The following is a 21,123-nucleotide window of genomic DNA, read 5'->3' as shown; positions in this document are numbered from 1 at the left end:
CAGCCTCGCGGGTGAGGAGGTGGGGGCTTGCAGCCTGTCCCACGGGCCGGTGACCCCGCCTCCGGCCTGAGAGGCTTCTGGCCCAGCTCCCCCGCCCCGCCCTGGGGGTGGGGAGTCCAGTTGGCCCGCCCTAGAGGTGGGGGAGTCCAGTTACCCCGCCCCGGAGGTGGGAGGGTCCAGTTGGCCCGCCCGGGGGGTGGCGGTCCAGTTGCCCCGCCTGTCCTGCTGGTCCCGCCCTGCGCCGCCGGGGTTGGGGGCGGTGGGGACGGCGAGGCATTCCGGCGACAAGGCACCACAGGCTACTTACCCCCTCCGGCCCTGGACGGGCAGCGCCGCCCCGGCTGGAGCCAAGGGACACGGCAGGGTCGCGGTGAGCCCCAGAGACGCGGCCGGCCGGCCGCGCCCCACAGCCTGCCCCCGGAGCCCGGCTCCTCCCCCGGCCAGCGGGACTCTGGCCTCCACAGCCCCCGCCCCAAGCGCGCTTGTGCACACCCCACCCGCACCCCCAACCTGGCCCTTGACCTTGAGGACGAACCTCCTCTGGGCTGAGGCCTCCTCACTTCCCACCAACAGGCTGGGGTTCGTGGGGGTGAGGTTGGTGGGGGTGTGGGCGGTGGTGGGGGGGAGCCGAAAGGTTAGGATTGAGGTCCTAGGGCTGGAGTTGGGGCCTCCGTTGGGTCCCGGGAGATCAGTGTTAGGGGGTCCAGCATCTCTGAGGGTGGAGGTGTTTCCTGAGGTGGCTTGAAAGTGGGGGCTCTGGAAAATCGGGACTGCCTAGGTGGGTCCACACTCCCACCATCTGTGGGGGGCTTCAGCCAAGTTCCAAGGGGGCTCTGAGGGCTTAGAGACAGGGAGGCCTAGCCAATTGTGGGGGCCCCTGACCACTCCCTTTTCTAGGCTACTGTGCTGAGCAAGCCTCTCCATGGAGGATGCTGGCGAGGACCCCACCGTATTCACTGCCCATTCTCTGCCCAGTGACCCCCGGCTCTTGGCCACTGTGACCAATGCATACCTGGGCACACGTGTGTATCATGATGTACTCCACGTGAGTGGCGTGTACAATGGGGCTGGGGTAGACACGCACCGGGCCATTCTCCCCAGTCCCCTCAACGTCCGGCTGGAGGCCCCTGCAGGGGCAGGAGAGCAGCTGACCACGACCTTTGTCCTGGACACTAACACAGGTAGCCAACGTCTATCCTTGCCCCTAAGCCACTGTTCCAGGTGAGGGGGGACCACAGCAGTCCCATCCCTGCACCTCCTAACTCAGGATGCCCGACTGGCAAAAGAAAGGAGGCCCCGAGAGGTGGCCTTGCAAGGCCTCCAGCCAGGCGGGCCCTGGAGGGGCAGGAGCCTGGGGCTTCCTGTGTAGCCGTACCTGAGACAGGGCACTGGGGGCACTGAGGGGAGAGGCAGCTCCTCTCTCAGCCCAGAAAGGCCAGCAGCTTTGTAACGGTCCTCAACCCTAAGAGGGGGATGCGGGATGTGGATGACCTGTCTTCCCCTCTGCCCCCCCCCATGCCAGGCTCCTTCCTGCACACCCTGGAGGGCCCCAGCTTCCGGGCCTCCCAGCGCATCTATGCCCACCGCACGCTGCCTCACGTCCTGGCCTTCAGCGTGTCCGTCACCCGTGTGGCTGCGGGGAGCTGGCCCATCACGGTAGTGCTGCGGGCAGCCATGTCCCCAGAAAGCCCGGACCTGGACCTGCACCTGGGTCTTGACTTCCAGGGAGCCCGGTGAGGAGGGTCCCGGAGCAGGCTGGGTGACCCAAGGAGGGAGCTCGTTGCTCAGACACGGCTGCCCTCTTGCAGGTACATGTATGGCCACACGCTCACCCCTGAGCAGCCTGGGGGGCTGCTGCAGGAGGTGCACATGCTGTGGACACCAGTGCCCCCGGCGCTGACACTGGGGGAAGGCGAGATGGACAGGACCTGGGAGTTCCTGACTGTGGTGGGCGGCAGCCAGGCTGAGGCCCAGGCCTGCCTCACCGAGGCCCAGCAGCTGCAGGGCAGGGGTGCTCTGTACACCGTTCATGCCCAGGCCTGGGCCCAGCTCTGGGCAGGCTGTGGCCTAGATGTGGTCGGGCCCCTGCCCCTGCGCCAGGCCCTGCGTGGGGCCCTCTACTACCTGCTCAGCACCCTGCCCCAGCCCGGGGCCCCAGGATACATCTGCCACGGTCTCAGCCCTGGGGGCCTCTCCAACGGGAGCCGTGAGGAATGCTACTGGGGCCACATCTTCTGGGACCAGGTGTGCAACCGTCCACCCCCAACAGTGGCACAGGCTGGGCGGCACGTAGGTGTGGAGGCCCCTGTAACTAAGGGCACAGGCACAGCTGCTGCCTCTGCCCTCCCTGCAATGGGGGCTGTGGTTGAAGAAGCACTGGGGCCATGGCAGAAGGGAAGGCGTCTCAGCTGATGGATATGTACAAGTTTGGTGGCAAATAGTGATTCAGGTGTGGGTTCCAGAAGGTACAAAGGCCCAGAGCTGAGAGAGCACATGGCACCTGGCCAGGGCAAGTGCAGTTTAGGGGGTGCTGAGGGAGCCACAGAGACTTTAACTGGGGAGTGACATGGACAGACGTGTGTTCTGGAAAGACCCCTGAGGTTGCTGAATGGCCTATGGGTGGAGGAGGGTGAGGCCTCGGATAGAAGTGGGGGCAGGAAAAACTGGGACGCAGTGACCGCTGGGCGTGGCGGGGTCCAGGGTGCTGCTCCCGAGTCACCAGATGACTCTCAAAACCCGTCCTGTGGCCCACTGCACAGGTGAGGCCAGAGGGGCTGCGTCCTTCACTCCAAGTCAGGCAGCTAGAGAGCAGCGGAGCAGGCTCCCACCAGGCTGCCTCTGCCCAGATTCTGGCCTGAGCCCCTAGGGGTCCTGAGCCTGCTGGGGAGGTGAAGCTCTGGACTGAGGATGAGGCATCTGGCTGGGCAGGTGGGGGAGCCTGAGACAGACCTGGGTGGGCAGCAGAGCAGGAAGCTGGGAGGAGGCAGCCTGAAGTGGTGCTGGCTCTGATGCCCGCAGGGCAGAAGGTGGGCAGGCAGGGAGAGAGGAGGACATGAAAGACCCCAGAACAGGGACCCTTCGGCTGTGTCTCAGGATCTGTGGATGTTCCCGAATATCCTGCTGTTCCACCCAGAGGCTGCCAGGGCCCTCCTGGAGTACCGCATCCGGACGCTGGGTGGGGCCCTGGACAACGCCTGGAACCTGGGCTACGAGGTGAGGGGGACCTGGGCACCCAACCAACAGGGCCCCCGAAGGGCCTGATATCCCCACACCCCTCCTGGGCCTGCACCCCTCACCCCAGGCCCCCTCTCTGGGTGGGGCTGGAACGTCGTGGGTTCTTAAGGGAGCTCAGCAGCATCCCCTTGTCTGCAACCTAGAGGTGGGAGCACCAGTCTGCCTGGGACCCAGCTGGGGTCCCCTCACTGCCCTGCCCCAGGAGTCAGCACACAGTGGAAACTGGGCAGAAGCCACCTGGCCCATGATGGGGACATGCAGTGGGCTGTCAGAGCCAGCAGGCCATGACAAGGGCCCCCAGAACAGATGGCTCCCCCTCCTGTGTCTGCCCTCCCCAGCTGAAGGCTGAGAACATGGGGAAGTGGGTGGGCTACCCCTGACCCCCCAAGAACAGAGTTGAGTCCACTTCAACCCCCCAACCCCTCAGGGAGCCAAGTTTGCCTGGGAGAGCGCGGGCTCTGGCCTGGAGGTCTGCCCTGAGGACATTTACGGGGCCCAGGAGGTCCACGTCAATGGGGCAGTAGTGTTGGCCTTCCAACTGTATTACCACATCACCCAGGTGAGGTGTCAGTGTGCCTGCCAGGTGTGACCATCCACCCCGGTGTGGCCATGCTCCCCTACCCCGCTGTGACTTCCTGCCTGCAGCCAGTCCTGTGAAGCATCTTGGAGCCAGGCCTTCATTTCTGGGCACTCGGAAGTGTGGGCTTTGGCAAGAAATGCAGTGACCCAGTGGGAACTAGCGTCACAGGGGCTGTGGCCTCTGTCCCACCCTCTTCCTCCCCCAGGACCTGCAGCTCTTCCAAGAGGCTGGTGGCTGGGACGTGATCAGTGCTGTGGCTGAGTTTTGGTGTAGCCGTGTGGAGTGGAGCCCAGAGGAGGAGAATTACCACCTGAGGGGTGAGGGCATGGGGGGTAGGTGGTCAAAAGGGGGCAAGGAACTGGGGGGAGGGAAGATGGTCATGAGGGTAAGAGAGATGGGCATGGGGCAGATGGTCATAGAGGAGAGAGTGGTCATGGGCAGAGGGGGGATGTTGATGGGGGAGCAGTGGCCATGGGATGAGGGAGGATGGGCATGGGAGGAGAGAAGGTGTGCACGGGTGAGGGCAAATGTGGGGGAGCAGATGGTCATCCAGAGTGTAGATCATGGGGGGAGGGCCGATGGTCATGGGGGGTGGATGATGGGGGGAGGATGAATGGTCATGGGGGGAGTGGATGATGGGGGGAGGATGAATGGTCATGGGGGGTGGATGATGGGGGGAGGGCCGATGGTCATGGGGGGTGTGGATAATGGGGGGAGGGCCGATGGTCATGGGGGGTGGATGATGGGGGGAGGATGAATGGTCATGGGGGGTGGATGATGGGGGGAGGGCCGATGGTCATGGGGGGTGGATGATGAGGGGAAGGCTGATGGTAACAAGAAGGGAGCAGGTGGATGCTGCCAGATTCAACCTGTGATTCCTGCCCCAGGTGTTGCCAGCCTCATCCTGGCTGCTGGCATCAGGGGCAGGTCCCTGAGACCCAGACTGAGCACCATCTTGCACTCACTTGCCTAGGAGTCATGCCTCCCGACGAATACCACTCAGGAGTCAACAACTCTGTGTACACCAACGTCCTGGTCCAGAACAGGTCAGACCCAAGGACCCGCCCCACCTCCACCATGCAGGAGGCCAGTCAGGAGCACTGGGCTGCAGCCCTCTCTCCCTACCTGCTCCCCTAGCCTGCGTTTTGCTGCTGCCCTGGCCCAGGACCTGGGTAAGCCAGTCCCCAACCGGTGGCTGGTGGTAGCTGATAAGATCAAGGTGCCCTTTGACCCAGAGCAGAACTTCCACCCTGAGTTTGATGGGTATCAGCTGGGTGAGTGGACTCGAGCTCCTTCATGGCCCTGTCTCCCCGCCCTCAGGACCTGTGTTGCCCCCTCTCCCCACCCTCCCCATTCCTCCCCCACCAGCAGTGCCTGCCCCCCCTAGGAGAGGAGGTGAAGCAGGCGGACGTCGTGCTGCTGGGGTACCCCGTCCCCTTCCCCCTGAGCCCTTGTGTTCGCAGGACGAACCTGGAGATTTATGAGGCTGTGACGTCCCCCCAGGGCCCTGCCATGACCTGGGTAAGGAGACTGTGGGGTGTGGGTGGTGGTCCTCATGTGGCCCCAGCCCTGCCCTCTGCCGCACTGGCCTCAGTCTTCCCTCCACACACAGTGGGCCTCCCCTCAGCATGTCCTCTGACCTCTGACCCCAGAGCATGTTTGCCGTGGGCTGGCTGGAGCTGAAGGATGCCAGGCGGGCCCGTGACCTCCTGGAGAGGAGCTTTGCCAACATCACCGAGCCCTTCAAGGTCAGCCTGGCCACCGGAAAGCTGACCATGCCTGCCTCCTGCTGGGCCCCTGGGTGGGAGGAGGCAGAGCCCAGCCTCAGGGCACAGCAGGGTCACCACCCTGGCGATTCCCACCTGACTTTGGGTGCTTCTGGAAGCAGCAATGACGGCTCCGGAGGGCCAGTGTCCGGGGGTCTCAGCACTGACTGCCTGCCCCGCAGGTCTGGACGGAGAATGCAGACGGGTCGGGCGCGGTGAACTTCCTGACGGGCATGGGGGGCTTCCTGCAGGCGGCACTCTTTGGGTTCACGGGGTTCAGGTGAGTGCAGTGGCTGGCAGAGGGTGGTCACCTGCCCCCACCCGCCCTCCTCACAGAACTTCCCCGCCCCCAGGATCACCAGGGCCGGGGTGACTTTCAACCCACTGTGTCCAGCGGGCATCTCTGGAGTGTCCGTCTCTGGCGTCTCCTACCAGGGGAACAAGCTTGACTTCTCCTTCTCCGGGGACTCTGTGACAGTTGAGGTCATGGCCCCCACAGCGCCTGGGGCCTCCCCGCTGGAGGTTGAGCTGTGGCCATCACTGGCTCGGCTCCCCTTGCCCCCAGGTAGGCAACTACCCCCAGACTCGCCCAGGGGTCTGGGACGTGTGGCCCCCAGGGTGGTCCCTGGGCGTGTGCCCTCCCCTAGGATGTTCCCTCTCCCTGCAGGAAACCAGGTCTCCTTTCCCTGGTCAGCTGGCCGGATACAGAGGTCACTCTCGTAGGAAGCAGGAGCAGCAGGTTCTGCTCCAAGAGTTTGCTCGGAGAGTGTTTTGAAGACATTAGACTCCAGCCCCAGAGCCCGCAGGACCTTCTCTGGGACACCCTTGGGCCCTCCAGCCCCACCAAGTCGCTCACTCAAAGCTGTCCTGGTGCTGCCCCAGAATGACCAGGGCTGTCGGCTTCAGGGGTGTTCTGGGGTCCTCTCCTCTGGCCACTCCCTCTGCGGGTGCCCCTCTTCAATGCCCTCCTGGCCTGCCGCCCCCCTGCCACCCACCCTCCACCCGGCAGCCAGGCGCACGGGCTCCAGGGAAAGTCTAGATTCTCCAGCCCAAAGTTCATGACTGTCTTCTTCTAGCCTGAGCCCCTCCCAGTCCTTTAAACCCCCTGGTTGAGTGGCTTCCCCACGACCTCCCACACCAGCCACATCTGTGCCTGCCATCCCTCGGTGCCCCTTCCCCAGGACGCTACAGGACAGGGTGGGGAGAAGCCCACAGCTCTGCTGAGAAGGCAGAGGCAGGTGCAGGGCCCGATGTGGAGGCCTTGATGTGGAGGATGGCGGGACCAGGGAGTGGGGAAGGGGACTCCGTCCCTGTGGAATTATTCAGAACTCAGTTGCAACTTCACCACAAAGGGACTTCTGTGTTGCACTGTTGAGCATCAGGCATGGCTGGGTCCAGGTGCTCTTGGGCTATTGTGGGGACTCAGCATCCTCAGTCCTTGGATCCTCTGGCCTCTGGGCCACTTCTGTCAGGTTGGATGGCTCCATCACATGCCTTTCCTCAGCGGGAAGGGAGGGGAGTAGGGTGTGGAGCAAGACCCTGCATCTTCCCTCTGACCAACCAGAAGGACGCAGCGAAGTGTGCATGGGTTAAAGGCCACGGGCCTGGGCCCGTGTGTCTTGGGCAGGCTGCCTATGGCTGGAGGCCCTGCCCAGGTCTCCTCCTGGGGCCTCAGCTGGCCCTTCAGTTGGCATGTCAAACTTGGGTCCTGGGGGTGGCCCGAGAGTGAGGTGACATGGCATCTGCTGCCGAGATCTTGGTGAGGGCTGTGCCAGCTGCGCCAAGTCAGCCTGAGGAATTAAAGTTTGCTGCTGGGAAAAGCTCCGTCTGCTCTCAGGAGCTGGTGTGCTCCTTCTTCCCTCCCGTGGAGCAGGCAAACATTCCACTTCCCGCCCTCTACTCCCGCCAACCGCGCATCGTTGTCCCTGTTTTGCGAGAAGCAGATGACAGGCAGAGGAACTGTGATGGACAAAGCGGGAGAGAGGAAGGAGGTGGGTGCAGGCAGTGGGGATCCCAGGGCTGTGTTGCTGCAGCAAGCAGCATGGGGGACAGCTTGGCCTACGAGGGAATGTGGCCACGTTGCCAACCAGCATGCCTGTCACTGCAGGCTCCCTGAGGGCCTGTGTCCTCGGGGAATGTAGCCAGCATCCTGGTGGGGCTCGCCCAGGCGCCCACAGGCTCTCCCTCAACTCATGGCTGTGGAGGAAAGGCCCAGGCTGGTCTGCGAAAGCCGAGCACGGCAGCTGGGACCTGTCCCTGTGGAGCAGACACTTACCCTTGCAGCCCTGGACCAGACGTGGATGCAGGCCTCAAGATGGGTGGCAGGTGGCCCTGCACCCACAGGACTGATATAGCCTGGTTCTTGCTGCCTGGCCATGCCACCCGTGAGCAGCCACCTGGATGCATAGCAGGGCGGCCCTCTGAGGGGCGGGGCAAGGTCGCAGTGCATGCCCAGGAGACAGCCTGGGCAGTGAGGGCTGCCCGTGACTTGCCCCCACACCTGACGTGACCACACGCTTGGTCCTCAGCACCGGGGCATGGGACAGACAATCTCCGCTCCCCTCACCAAATGTGGGGATTGGCAGACCATCCCATGCCTGCGGAAATGGACCCAGCCACACACAGGCTGACCCCGCTCCCAGAATGTGCGCCCAGCACGGCTTCATCCCTTCTTGGGCCCAGCCTAGCATTCAGGGTCAGCATGCTGTCTCCATCCTGGTCCAGGCACTGGCACACTGCCCTTGTCCTTTGTCCAGTTGGGCCCAGCACCCGGCTGGCATATGGCCAGGACACCATCTCTGCTGGCACCCTAGGGACAGCTGGGCTGGTGGTTGGCTGTCACAGGAGGGGGTACTCTGGAGGCTTCAAGTACAGCAGCTAGACAGAGGCCCCCATCCTCAGCCCAGGCACAGTGGGCTGGAAAGGGACCCTGGGTGGAGTGCTCCAAATCCTGAGCTGCCCTGTGGTTAAGGCCCTGCAGTTAGCTACCCTATCATTGACCTGGCCACAGCAAGTCCCAGGGCCTCACCCCAGCCACACAGGCTGTGTGCATCTGTTTAGCAACCTACCCCCCCAACTTTGCCATGCTCTGCTTGTTCTGGTGGGGGGCTGCACAAGGGAAGTGAATAATACAAAGACACACACCCAGCACCAAGGACACTCAGAAAATGTCCTCAGTCCCCAGTCTCCCCTCTCTTCACAGTTGTGTGTCTGTGTGGCTTGGTGATCATGTGCATGTGTGTATGGCATATGTGTGCATGGATGACGATGTGACCGTGCATGTGTGCTCGTGTGTCTGTGTCCAGCCCCTGATCCAGGGGGGAGGGAACCCACTGCAGAACTGAGACTTCTCAGAATTAAAGGAATGCAGGAGTCACCGGGACAGACAGAGCGACCCAAAAGAGGAGGTCAGCACACACCCGACCCAGACAGGAACACACAGGACGAGGCGAGAAATCTCAGTGGCCAGGGGCTCCCACTTGTATGCACACACATGCACAAACACGGGTGCACACAGCCTTTGGGATGGCACACACACGGGATCAGGGAGACACACCACACCCGTTCTGGAGGACAGGCCACCAAACCACAAGGCCCAGCAGGCAGCAGAGAGCAACAGCCCAAGTCCCCAAACTTGACTCTAAAATACTCAGGCGCCTCCGCCCCAGAAGCCACAGGCCACCCAGAGCCTGAGCAAAGGGGAGAGTCAGCACACAGCCAAGGGGACGGAAGGGGATGTCCCACCATCGATGTGGGGGCCAGTGCAAGCAGATTTGGCTGCGGTGGTCCCTAGGGTAGCCCCCCTCAGGCAGACGCCCTCCCCCACCCCAGCAGGAACAAGGCCCAGGAGGCACTTTCTGGAACCAGGCACTTTTAATCAGGAGCCGAGGCTGGGACTGAGTGGGGCGGGGGGCCTGGGCGGGGCAGGGAGTGAGGGGACCAGGGCCATTAAGGTTAGAGCGGAGCCCCTGGGATCCAAAGGGGATCTTCAGGGTGCCCAGGCCAGGGCAGTGGGCAGCAGGCCCTGTGGTGGGGTCAGGGTGGAGCCCCCGGGGCGGCACCCTGGGGGGCGGTGGCCCTGGGTCAGAACGTGGGGCAGGGCCCAGCCCGTCAGTCATAGTCTGAGTCGTCGAACTTGGTGCTGAAGAAGGCAGCAGAGTCCTTGGCCAGCCGGGACAGGTGCAAGGCGCCAGTCACCACCAGTGCCAGGAGCAGCAGCGGCGGCACCAGCGCCCACATCGCGGCCAGGATGTTGTAGCACTTGGCCTTGGAGCCGAAACGCCGGGCTGCCTCCAAGTCTCCAGCCACTTTCTGGTCTCGGGCCTGCAAACCAGTGGCAGGGCCAGGTCTCTATTTGTGCTTGGGGCGAGGGGCCTGCCTCCCGCACCCCAGGAAACCACTGGGTCCACACCATGCTGGACCCAAACTCTGGATGGAGGGATGTGGCCTGAGGGGACATTGCCCTGGGCTTGACTCACTCCCTTCACAGCCCCCAACCAGACACTGGGGCTTGGCCCTCCAAGGGCCCTTGTGTCCTAGGGGACCTCAGCCTAAGAGGAGCTGGAAGGGGCCCCTGTCTCCTCCCACTCCAGCTATGGACCCAGTGGCCATCCCAGGCCAGCCTCAGCCTGCAAGGACCCTCCAAGTGGGGAGTCCTCTGGGGTGCTGAGACCCCCCCAGAAGCTGAAGGTAGGGGGCTTTGTTCACAAGACCCCCAGCATGTGAAAAGCCCCCATTTGATGAAAGAGGCCCCCTTGGGTAACCCCCCATCGACTCGACTCTTCTGGATGGACTAGATTCCCTTGAGGACAGCCCCTTCGTTTTTGTGAGCAGCACCCGGCCTGGGACGCCCTCATGAGCTGCAGAGCGCAGAGCCCGCCGTCCCCAGGGAGTAGCCCCTTGATAAGCAGCTCCCCTTGGAGACCCCCTCCTCCCTCTACTTGATAAGCAGCCCCCCAGTGACCACCAAACCCCATAGAGACCCCTCCCCTGCCCCCAGCTTACAAGCAGCCCCCTCAAACGCTCTAGGCCCCCTCGACAAAGCCCCCCAGAAAGCACCCCGCCCGCCCACCTTGATGGAGTAGGCCAGCGCCAGGAAGCCGAGGCAGCACAGGTTCAGGTAGAGGGTGCTGAACACCGACCAGATCAGGTGGTCCCGAGGCGGGGAGCGCGGCGCCCCCAGCGCAAGGGCCGTGTGCGCGGCGCCGTCCGCCTTACGGGGGGCCCGGGGGTCCTCGCGGGGGTACGACGTGTCCATGGGTTCCAGCGCCGTCTCCGCCTCGCGCAGACTCCGCTTCGAGGGTGGGCGCCCCGGGCCGCTTATAGCGCCCGCAGCCCTGCCCCCAACGGCGGGCTGGCCAGCGCCGACGCTAAATATAACGACAAATGACAGCCTGGAGCCGGGCGCCGGCCCGCCCGTACCCCCGCGAGCCCCCCACCCCCCTGTCCCGCCCCGTCCCGTGCCCCCGTCCCCATCTCTCCCCATCGGCCCCCTTATGCTCCTGCGTTCCGCCAGCGGCCCCCACCCGCACAAGTTCCCATGGAAGGCTGCAAGGATTGGGAGGCGTTCAGTGGCCGCGGACCCCCATCAGAACCCCTCCCTCCCTCAAGCCCCGCCCCAAGGCGCCCTCCCACCCAAGGCTGCTGATGGTGAGCGTGCAGTGGCAGCATACCACCCCACCTGCACACCTTCTCCCCTCACGCCGCCAAAGGCTGCTGGGCAGGGCGTGTAGTCGCTGCAGACTGCCCACCAGAGCCCCCTTCCCCGTGGCCAAAAGGAGCTGGAGATCCACCTCAGGGCCATGGGTACAGGTACCAGGCTGCCTCAGCGTCAGGGAAGGGCTGAAGCCCACCAGGCGTGGGCTAGGCCCCCCTCCTCAGGACCAGGGCTGCTGAAACCCCAGCTCTTCTAGCCCCAGAACGCAGAGCTCAGGCTGTGCCCTCATCACCTTCTGGTCGGTAGTGCCCAGCCTGGAAAGGCAAAAGTCCCTGCTGACGTGCTAGTGGGAGGCTACAGGCCACAGCAGGGTCAGAGGCAAGGAGAAAACAGCAGGGAAGAAGGCAGGCGAGGGGGTGTGGCATGTGCAGGTCTGCGGGAGGCACCCAGGACCAGCCACAAGGCTATCATGGCTGTCAGGCTTGCGATGAGCTCTCCTGACCCAGTGCAGGGCCTGCCCTCCTCCCTCGCGGGCAGACAGCTGCTTCTCAGTCTCCTTGGCCGACTCCTCCTGCCCTCCCCAGTCCAGAGATGTTTGGGGGCGTGAGCTCAGGGCTCTTCTTGACCTCATCTCTCTCTGCAGGGTCCAGTGGATGCTTGGCTGTAAGTGTACGTGCCAGTGACTCATGTTATGTCCAATGGCCAGACTTCACCCCTCAAGTGCCTGCTCGGTGCAGGAGGCTGGTGGGATCTGCAACCTAACTCTTCGAGAAGAGACCTCAGGCTCCGACCCCAGACCTCCTGTCTTAGTCAGTTGGGCTGAGATAAAGCACCACAGACTGGGTGGCTCATAACAACAGAGGTTTATTTCTCACAGTTGTGGAGGATGGAAGCCCAAGATCAGGGCACCAGTGTGCACAGGTTCTGGCGAGACCCTCTTCCTGGTTGCAGGCGGTCCCTGTGTCCTCACAAGGTGGAAGGGGCTAGGGAGCTCTGTGGGGTCTCTTTTATAAGAAGTTATCACAAGGGCTCCACCCTCGTGACTTAATTACCTCCTAATACCGTCACAGCAGTCACTAGGACTTCAACATGTGAATTTGGGGTCCACAAACATTCAGTCCATCACTTCTCCTCGGTGAAGTCTCCCCCATCACAGGTGATGGTGACTCCACCCACCCAGCTGCTCAGGCCAAAAGGGTTAGCTTACCCCTGCCCCCTGCTCCCTGTACCAAGTCCATTTGGCCCCACCTTCCAGGACAGGTGGAATCTCACCACCCCCACCGCAACCTCACCTCCTGCTGGATTAACAGAGCCACTCCCCTTGGCACTCTCAGTGTGGCAGCCAGAGCAATCCTGTTGGAAGACAGGTCGTGTCCCCCTCTCTGCTCAGAACACTGCACTGGCTCTCACCTCATACCAAGTGAGATCCAAAGTCATGGCAATTGCTAATAAGGCCCTGCAAGTTTGCTCCAGGCCACATTCCCTGGACAACAAACTCCAAGAAGGAGATTCGTGTGCAGGACATTTAATAGCTCTTGGGGTCAAGCCCAGTGGAAGGGAGAGGAAGGAAGCAGGATGGGGCAGGAGAAGCTGAGGTGCACTGAGGTCCAGCAAAGACTGCTGACCCTCAGATCTGGAGCTTGGAAGGCCCTTTGGAGGCATCAGAATACGTGTTGTCCCTCTGGGGGAAGTGCCCAATGAGCGTCACTGGCTTGCAGCTGTGCCCATGGGGGCCCTTCCCCTCCCAGGAATGTTCAGGCCACCCCTGAGGGGGCTGGAGTTCAGGCTCCAGCTGTGTCCAGCTTTCTGCTGAACACGGAGCTGATCATGGAGAACCAGGCTGGGAATCCTTCCTTCTCCATCATCTGGTCCCAAGGGGTTGCCCCTGCAGTCCCAGGCGTGAACAGAGGGACCGGCGTTGGGAAGCAGTGGTGGACGACACAGGGTCAGGACAACCTGCCTGTTTGATCTGGAATGTTCCACTTCCATCCTCATAAGCATCGCTGCTGGGCCACCTGAAGCTCTGATTGGTGGGTCTGACACAACCCTGCTGTGATGGGCAGTTCTGCCACCGGGTCAGCTGGAGGTCCACATGGTTAGAGACAAGATGGGAAAGACTGCCTTTGCCAGATCCACCTTCCTGGACCTGTCCCTCTCTAGTACTCCAACACGTGGGACCCCCAGGGAGAGGGGCACCCCATGGACTCCCATGGCTCATCCTAGAGGTCCCAATCTTCCAGCTGCCTCCTAGAGTTAGCTCACTGATTTTCGGGGTACATAACAGGGGTGTGGGGAGACGAGCACAGGAGCCTGGCAGACATGCCCTTCTGAGTCCAGGAAGGGCTTCATCCAAGGTAGGAGGGGCCCACAGTACCTCCTGAGGTAGACTGGGCAGATCCACATCAGGTGACCCCCATCCCAGCCACAGTGGTCAGGAAGGCCCCCCCGTCCCCCAGGGTAGCCTTCATGAAGGGCGATAACACAGCACTGTCACAGGCAAGTGCACTTTATTGAATCCAGGTGTAGACGGGTATGTCTGCAAAAACTGCTGTAGAAAAGGGTATGGGCAAGTGGGCAGGGCCAAAGCCCCAGCATGTGAGGCCAGCAGGGCATGATGGGGACGGGGCTGTGCCCATGGGCAGCTAGAAGTAGCCTCTGCCGTCCTGCATGGCCTTTACAATTATCTGGTAGAGTGTCAGGCAGGTAAATCCCATAAGAACGATGAATCCAGTGCTCAGAAAGAGGCCCAAGACCAGGGCCCAGATGTTCAGGCACTTGGCAGTGGACGCATAGCTCTGGGCCCCAGTCACGTCGCCCACCATCTTCCGGTCCCTAGACTGGGGGAGAAGACACAGTGAGAGGGACCTGGAGGGGGTCTGGGAGAGCCAGGTGCAGCGACTCAGGTCCTTCCCTGCCTGGTCCCTGCCCAGAGCAGCCTGCACCTGCCCTTCACCCAGATGGGGCCACCCCGTCCCGTCCCCTGGAGCCTGAGCAGCACCGTGCCCCGTGGGCCCTCCCAGCTGGGCCTCCATCTCCTTCCTCACAGACTCAGCCTCTCCAGGAGGCCTCAGGCTCCTCCTCCCTCTGCTCTGGCCTCTTCACTGGCTGCTCGCCCCGCAATGGGGCAGCGTTCCCTGTGAGTCCCTTTGTTCCTTCCGAGAGATCCTTGGAGCCCCATCCTGAGTCTGAGGGATGTAATTTCTGGTTTGGTCAGTAGAGGAATTCCCTGGAGTCCTGGGGACAAAGTCAGACCCTGGCCATGGCCATGCACCTCATGCAGCCCCATTGTGATCTGTGCACGCGCACACACACACACACACACACACACAAGGCCCCCCACAACCCAGGTGCCATCTGGGTGGGGACCTAACATGCTGACACACACTTTCTGGAGATGCCCCCACGTACCCACCCACCTTCACGGAGTAGGCGAAGGCCACGAAGCCCAGGCAGCACCAGTTCATGAAGAGCGTGTTGAACAGGGACCAGACGATGTGGTCGGGCACAGACGTCTCGCTGTGGATGTTGATCACGGTGGTCGTCACGGGAGCTGAGCTCTGCGGTGCCCCCAGCACGGACACCTCATGCTCCTCCTTGAGCATCTCATAGGTCGGGGGGACACCAGTGTGGGCGCCACTGACAAAGGTCTGGAAAGTGCGGTTCATGGTGCCAGGATGGAGCGAGCAGCGGTCCGGACGACTGGACAGTGCTCAGTGGGCCTTTTCTTTCCCCAGTAGTTTCGTTTTCTCTGAAGTTTCCTTTTCCTGGCTTTGGGGAAATCGGGAATTGGCTGGGTACCAGGAGGGCGGAACAAATGACTGAGTGTCAAATTACACTAGGGCAGGGTTGGAGGAAGGGCTGTGGTCTAAGAGGGGCTTCCTGTCCCAGGCGATCAGGTCTGGTCCTGTCCCTACTGACCCGCCTCCTTCAGGGGTGTAGATGAGCCCTGGGGACTGGGAGCCATCCACCCTTTCCCGCAGCCCAGCCCCAAGCCTGCTGCAGAACCTCACTCTCCCCAGCCAGGGCCCCCACAAGGCCCTCATTCAGACTCCACACTCCAGGCCCAGAGGGAGTCCTCCCCCCAGAGCCCACACCTGGGCAGTCCCACGCCTCCTCTCTGAAGTCTGTTGTCCTTTTGTGCCGTCTCCACCTACCGAGGGTAAGGCTATCGGCTAGCAATGCCTGGGGGTACTCACCTGGACCCTGCTGAGCTTTCCACAGACATCTCCCCTCCCTGGACCAGCCCTCATGGTTCTTATGATTGCAAGACGCCCTTCAGCAGTAACCATCAGGAAACATGGGAGAAAAAAGCTTATTACTTACAAGTCCTGGGGCCAGAGAGAGACAGAGAGCAATCGGGGTCCAGGGAGGGGTCTAGAGTTTCCAGGGCTCACTCTCTATTGGTGACTTTAAAACATAAGAGGAGGAATTTAAAGCACAGGAAGAGAGAAACACAAAGAAAACCAAACGAGCAGCCCAAAGGCTGGTTATGTCAACGGGATCGAAAACAAAGGAGACTCATGGGGGGCCTGGGGAGGGGGCGGTCCCCTGGCTCTTTATCTAGCCGAGTGGCTGGCAGTTGTTTATTCCGGATAGACTTCCTTGAGCAGATGCCTCAGCAGTTAAAGGGGAAGTGAGGCACTTGCATCACAAAAGAAGAGCCCGCTCTCGGGCCACAGGACATTGCTCTGGCTCTGAGTCTAGGCAGCAGGTGGGGTCTGGGTGTTTCCTGGCTGCAGGTCAGGACCCAGCAGCCTGTGTTGCCTGCCCCCAAGGAGCCTTCCAGGCCCTCTCCCCAGGGTCCCCCAGGAACAGGAACTCTGGGCGCTCTGTGATGTGAGGAGGCGGCTGTGGTGAGAGACAGGATGACTCCAGGGCATTTGGCAGCAGCTTTGGAGCACGGGGCCAGCATACTTGTGCAGCCCCACCCCCCTCCTCCCTCTGGTCCCTATCATTTCCCGTAGGTGTCATTGGGGTGGTTACAGGGTGAAGCTCCAGTGTTGTCAGGATGGCTCCTCCGCTGGCGGGCCTGTGCCCCCTTCCCAGGGAGAAAGTCAGGTCAGCTTAGCAGCCAGGACACGGCTCTTTAAGACTGAAGGATCCGTCTGTTCTCCTTGTTGTCTGCAGTCCTTACCTGAGAGGACGAGGGTGTGGGAGGCCCATGGCCAGGCCTGCACTGTCCCTTTAGGAGCTGTCGCCTTTGCCTGGAGGCCCAGTTGTGTCAAGGCTCCCAGACCAGCCTCCAGGTGCCCCTGCGGCTCTCACACCACCCAGAGGTCTGGGCCTCAGGCCCTGGGCCTGCTCCAGGTTTCCAGGGTCTGATCATTTCAACCCCTTCCTTGGGTTCCCCTCAAGGGTGTCAGCTGCTTCCTGCAGTTACCACCCCGGGGCTGCCCCAAAACAGCTGTCTGTCGATGCAAGATAACCAATAGCCATTCTTTAGATTAGAGCAATGAAGTGAGTTTTACTTGAGTCAGAGTAAGGATTATAACTGGGTAGGCCTTAGAAAGTGTTCCAGGGAAGCGTCATTTTCAGTCTTACATCCATTTAGAACAAAGAACATACCTTAAACACACCGGGGATACATTTTCAAAGTTTCAAGAAGTATTTAGCTGCAAATCAGCAGATCAACATGACCCTGAAGTTAGGAAAGGGACTAATGGAGCATTACAAACAGGCCAGTACCAACAGGAGTAGGAGGGGAGTCTGCATTCTTATCTTGAGAAAGTACTTTCTTTGCTTTAACCGTTAAGCAGATGTGCAATGTCTGTTTGATAAGCCATAAGTCAGGCTTTTTAGTTCAAACCAAAACAGTTTTGAACTCAAATAGTTACCCCATTACCTAAATATGTGAAAGTCTCTTGTTACGGGGGTTCCCTATCACCCATTCCTATGTCACATCCTCCCTGTGGAAATACCTAGTGTGGCTCTGTATTCCTGCTGCACCCACACTGACCCAGAAGGCTGGCCTGTCTGCCTGAGCCAAAGCAGCACACGTGGCAGTCCGGGTGAGGGAGGGAGGGAACCTGTCCCTGGAGCCTGGCGTCGGGGGCGGTCAGTGAGGGGCAGAGACAGATGCCTGCAGGCCTGGAGGGCTGCTGCCTGTTCAGTGTCCTGAGGGCCACACTTGCCAGTGTCTCTGGGACAACACTCCAACCGTGGGCCATTTCTGGCCAGCACAAGGCCCCTGCTCCTGCAGTGGAAAGCGACGGGCAGCGGCCCACCCTGGTGCAGCTCTTTGCCACGTGGCTGGTAAAGGAGACCTAAATAACCTCAATGAAAGGAACAGGAAAACGTGGTGAAAGAGTTGCCAAGTGATGTGTTTGGGTAATGATGACTTTTGTCTCATGTAATGTCAGTGATTGATAGTTTCCAGGACTTAATTTTAATCATGGCTATGTTCAGAATTGACTCACAAAATTCCTGGAAGTTGAACTCCTCTGCTACAGGCCATTTGCCAGGCCACGGGACCTGGATCTTCTTCTGAAAGTAACACGTAACATCTCAGGCTCTGTAACATCCCCATCTTCTGCCTGCATCCTGAGGTCTCCATCCCAGCCCCCTGTCCCCACCTTCCATGCTTTCTTCTGCTGCCACTGGCCTCTCTATGTCCAGGTCTCCACGTTCATTCTTTCCGTGTCCACTTCTCCCCACACAAAGAGGATGGCCGGGGCCCTGCTGTAATCTGCCCATGGGGAACTTTGCCTTCCCAGGAATGTTCAGGCCACCCCTGAGGGGGCTGGAGTTCAGGCTCCAGCTGTGTCCAGCTTTCTGCTGAACACGGAGCTGATCATGGAGAACCAGGCTGGGAATCCTTCCTTCTCCATCATCTGGTCCCAAGGGGTTGCCCCTGCAGTCCCAGGCGTGAACAGAGGGACCGGCGTTGGGAAGCAGTGGTGGACGACACAGGGTCAGGACAACCTGCCTGTTTGATCTGGAATGTTCCACTTCCATCCTCATAAGCATCGCTGCTGGGCCACCTGAAGCTCTGATTGGTGGGTCTGACACAACCCTGCTGTGATGGGCAGTTCTGCCACCGGGTCAGCTGGCGGCCCACATGGTTAGAGACAAGATGGGAAAGATTGCCTTTGCCAGATCACTGTCCACAGACCACAGCCCCAAGGTCAAGTTGATCCGTGTCTGGCATAGCAGCTATACTTGGGGCTCACCCTTGCTTGATCTGCAGTGGACCACTGTCTCCACCAGGGTCCATCTGGGTCTTGGGGCCAGAAGGGTGATGAAAATGGAGATTTCCAGTGGTGAGCACCCCTGAACCCATTAGGATTTGAGGGTGGCACTACTTTCTGCTCTTCTTCCCAGGATGGGATATTGGTTTTTATTTCAGTCCCTCTCAGGGTGGGTAGTGGGGAGTAATTCCAGACAACTCCACCTGGCCCATCAGACTACACAGGTCTGACCCAGAAGGCTGTAGACCCAATGTGAGGATGTGCCCACCACCATTTATTTCTATTCCAGTTCACATCCAGGAAGTGGGGAACATCTGCTGGGAGGGGCCGGGGCCCCCCTGAGAGTTTTGATACTGCACAAAGGGCACAATCTGCTCCCTGCAAGACAAAAGCCAATCATCAAGAGGCAAGATGGTGGCAGAGAAAGGGCATGTTATCACAGCTTGCTAGCAAGAGGGAAGATGGCTGACTAATGTCCAAAAGAACCATCTTAAGGGGGGCCCAGATTCCTGAAGCAGTTATTTAGGCCAGTGGGTTATAGGGGAGGGGTTAGGAATGTTGACCCTCTGGTGTTACAGACTGGGAGTTGCCACATCAGATCCTTCAGTTTGCATTGATGATGGCTATCAGCATAGACTCTCTGTTTGGGGGGTCATCACATTCCTAAGGAACTCAAAAGAACCAAGTTATTGTCTTATCGCAGCTGAGAGGTATATGTACTAGCAGGGGTCATAAAATCCACAGAAAAGGTGGATCTCCTGGAGGGTGCAGATCCATCTGGGTTAGCTAGTCAGAGGTCATTCAAAGTTACAACATGGTCTCTTTTCTACAATATGGCTTCCCTTGTGTCACCCTTGTGTTGAGCTGGTTTCAGTTTGATTGCGTCTGGAGCCCCCACTTCCTTGGCCCCCATGTGCCCCATGTGAAAGAGGGGCCAGAATGATGCCTTGCCAGTTGAGATATTGTGATTTTGTGATTTCTAATAAGAAAAGTGCATTTGGTCTTCATCCCATTTCTGGCACAGAACTAAAACCCTTGGCATGTCACATGATGACAGCAGAAAGGTGTTTTCTGCCATGTTAAGGAGGTGACTGGACCCCCTCTGGATGGGGCTGCAGGAGAACCGACCACGTGGTTAGAGGGCTGGGGCTGTCAGCCTGCCCCACCTCCACCTCTGGGGAGGGGAGAGGGGATGCAGGTCACCAAAGCGACGATTTCATCAACTGTGCCCATGATGAGGCCTCCACAGAAACCCTCAGGAAGGGGCTCAGAGAGCTCCCAGGTTGGTGCTCGTGGTGCACGTGGAAAGTGGGGAGGTAAGGCACCCCGAGAGGGCATTGAGGCTCCTCGCTCCTTCCCCACACCCTGCCCTGTGCACTCTTCCGGCTGGCTGGTCCTGAGTTACAACCTTTTATTATGAACCAGTGATTATGAGTAAATGTTTCTGAGTTCCGGGAGCCGCTCTAGCAACTTAATTGAACCTGAGGAGGGGGTTGTGGGAACCTCTGCTTCAAAGCCACTCCATCAGAAGTACAGATGACAACCTGGACTTGTGGCTGGAGTCTGAAGCTGGGGGCAGGCTTGTAGGACGGAGCCCTTCACCTGTGGGATCTGACGCTATCTCCAGGTAGACAGTGTCAGAGCCGAGTTGAACTGCAGGACACCCAGCTGGTGTCTGAGAGTTGCTTGCTATAGTGTGGAAAGTCCTTTTCCCCCATGACAAATGGAAATTGGGTTCAGTAACCTAATTCAGAAATTGATCTGAGACCAACAGTCCCTAATAACAAATAAAAATGGCAAGCAATAGGATATATTGGAGTAGATGAGGAAGCCATTTGGTGTAAAACTAATTCGGTGTGACTTTGTTTTTCCAAAAGGGCCTGACGTGGCCATTGAGCATGCATTGTATATCTGCTTTAAGCATTTGCTATGTCCCACAGACAAAAACAAATGGCCTTAAGATAAAGGTGCAACTTCCCCCACATTGGCATTTCCTTAAGGATGAGCATCTCTCCCTAGGCTAGGATTACTGTGCTCACCTGTGACCACCCAGCTTGAGGCAGCAGGCCTGCTCCCTGTTGTGTCCCCCAAGACAGCAGAGCTACCACCTGCTGTGTCCATCAATCGCTGTGCAGACAGAGCGGTCTCGTGACTATTGTAAAAGGGACATTTCAATCACACGTGATACATGCTCTCTGATGGTATACAACCACTCTGTACACCCCATTTCTTCGGTGCCCTTCCTCCCTTGGGGAAAGAAGGCCCCAGGCTATATGGTCCTCACATTTGGCTCACCCCAATTTTGATTTATAGATTGATTATAGATTATTTGCGTCGACACGAAGGCATTGTTAAAAAGAGACAACAGGCCCAAAGTGGAGCCACTAAAGCTAAGCCCCCACCAGCAAACTAAGACTAGGCATGTAGCCGCAGTGCAGCCTCAGCCCCCAGGACAGTGACCTTAACCAGCCAGTCTGGAACTTCCTGATCAGCCCTAGTGAGGGAGTCAGCCTGGTACACCCCTGCCGTCCCCCAAGGAAGGTGACCTTGGCTTGAACAATCCTCTCTGCTGGTAACTTCCTTATCCCACCCCCTTGTGTCCATAAGTCTGTCATTATGTGCAGCTCTTCAGTGTTCTTTTCTTTTTGCTAGACAGGATGCTGCCCGACTCATGAATCATTGAATAAAGCCAATAGGATC

At 59.8% G+C, this 21,123-nt stretch overlaps 3 protein-coding genes across 29 annotated transcripts; 1 reads left to right on the top strand and 2 right to left on the bottom strand.

Moving 5' to 3' along the window:
* The first annotated feature begins 148 nt into the window (after positions 1-148).
* Positions 149-7,404, top strand: PGGHG (protein-glucosylgalactosylhydroxylysine glucosidase). Of its 17 annotated transcripts, none has more exons than XR_011423777.1 (14): positions 149-370; positions 898-1,181; positions 1,523-1,733; positions 1,809-2,244; positions 3,094-3,213; positions 3,662-3,793; positions 4,020-4,131; positions 4,788-4,860; positions 4,952-5,088; positions 5,202-5,335; positions 5,467-5,562; positions 5,763-5,860; positions 6,016-6,145; positions 6,248-7,404. XR_011423777.1 is itself a non-coding variant. In XM_023654864.2 (14 exons), the coding sequence occupies exons 2-14, from the start codon at positions 923-925 to the stop codon at positions 6,301-6,303; spliced, it is 2,076 nt and encodes a 691-aa protein (XP_023510632.1). In that variant the 5' UTR covers positions 149-370; positions 898-922; the 3' UTR covers positions 6,304-7,404. The 17 variants fall into 17 exon arrangements, 10 of the variants coding, with proteins under 10 accessions (XP_023510632.1, XP_023510634.1, XP_023510631.1 ...); XR_011423780.1 differs by having other exon boundaries at positions 5,703-5,860; positions 5,934-6,145; XM_023654864.2 differs by having other exon boundaries at positions 5,934-6,145.
* Positions 7,405-9,434: 2,030 nt separating this feature from the next.
* On the bottom strand, positions 9,435-13,513 carry IFITM5 (interferon induced transmembrane protein 5). Of its 6 annotated transcripts, none has more exons than XM_070229071.1 (5): positions 13,197-13,513; positions 12,529-12,589; positions 11,269-11,550; positions 10,652-10,949; positions 9,435-9,903 (listed from the first exon to the last, which is right to left on the bottom strand). In XM_070229071.1, the coding sequence occupies exons 4-5, from the start codon at positions 10,835-10,837 to the stop codon at positions 9,691-9,693; spliced, it is 399 nt and encodes a 132-aa protein (XP_070085172.1). In that variant the 5' UTR covers positions 10,838-10,949; positions 11,269-11,550; positions 12,529-12,589; positions 13,197-13,513; the 3' UTR covers positions 9,435-9,690. The 6 variants fall into 6 exon arrangements, with proteins under 6 accessions (XP_070085172.1, XP_070085173.1, XP_001488861.1 ...); XM_070229072.1 differs by having other exon boundaries at positions 11,261-11,550; positions 13,197-13,277; XM_001488811.5 differs by lacking the exons at positions 12,529-12,589; positions 13,197-13,513 and having other exon boundaries at positions 11,269-12,515.
* A 213-nt stretch (positions 13,514-13,726) lies between these two features.
* On the bottom strand, positions 13,727-16,597 carry LOC100050797 (interferon-induced transmembrane protein 1). 6 transcript variants are annotated; one of them, XM_070229074.1, is made up of 4 exons: positions 16,371-16,597; positions 15,433-15,509; positions 14,653-15,026; positions 13,727-14,073 (listed from the first exon to the last, which is right to left on the bottom strand). In XM_070229074.1, exons 3-4 carry the CDS (start codon positions 14,899-14,901, stop codon positions 13,879-13,881), a joined length of 444 nt encoding a protein of 147 aa, XP_070085175.1. In that variant the 5' UTR covers positions 14,902-15,026; positions 15,433-15,509; positions 16,371-16,597; the 3' UTR covers positions 13,727-13,878. The 6 variants fall into 6 exon arrangements, with proteins under 6 accessions (XP_070085175.1, XP_070085176.1, XP_001488845.1 ...); XM_070229075.1 differs by having other exon boundaries at positions 14,653-15,004; positions 16,371-16,541; XM_001488795.6 differs by lacking the exons at positions 15,433-15,509; positions 16,371-16,597 and adding an exon at positions 15,560-15,860 and having other exon boundaries at positions 14,653-15,004.
* Between the last annotated feature and the right edge of the window lie 4,526 nt (positions 16,598-21,123).

Source organism: Equus caballus, chromosome 12 (genome assembly GCF_041296265.1).
Source record: "Equus caballus isolate H_3958 breed thoroughbred chromosome 12, TB-T2T, whole genome shotgun sequence".
Taxonomy (NCBI): Eukaryota; Metazoa; Chordata; class Mammalia; order Perissodactyla; family Equidae; genus Equus; species Equus caballus.
This window is presented reverse-complemented; position numbering and strand designations above follow the sequence as displayed.

Bases quoted from the DNA above. Each gene is read 5' to 3' on its own strand.
- PGGHG (XM_023654863.2), top strand. From the start codon at position 923: ATGGAGGATGCTGGCGAGGACCCCACCGTATTCACTGCCCATTCTCTG. The intron at 3,794-4,019 runs GTGAGGTGTCAG...TTCCTCCCCCAG, and splicing joins TGTATTACCACATCACCCAG to GACCTGCAGCTCTTCCAAGA. The intron at 5,336-5,466 runs GTAAGGAGACTG...CTCTGACCCCAG, and splicing joins AGGGCCCTGCCATGACCTGG to AGCATGTTTGCCGTGGGCTG.
- IFITM5 (XM_014729774.3), bottom strand. The intron at 9,904-10,651 runs GTGGGCGGGCGG...ACTGGTTTGCAG, and splicing joins CGCTGGCCTACTCCATCAAG to GCCCGAGACCAGAAAGTGGC.
- LOC100050797 (XM_070229074.1), bottom strand. From the start codon at position 14,901: ATGAACCGCACTTTCCAGACCTTTGTCAGTGGCGCCCACACTGGTGTC. The intron at 14,074-14,652 runs GTGGGTGGGTAC...CTTCTCCCCCAG, and splicing joins CCTTCGCCTACTCCGTGAAG to TCTAGGGACCGGAAGATGGT.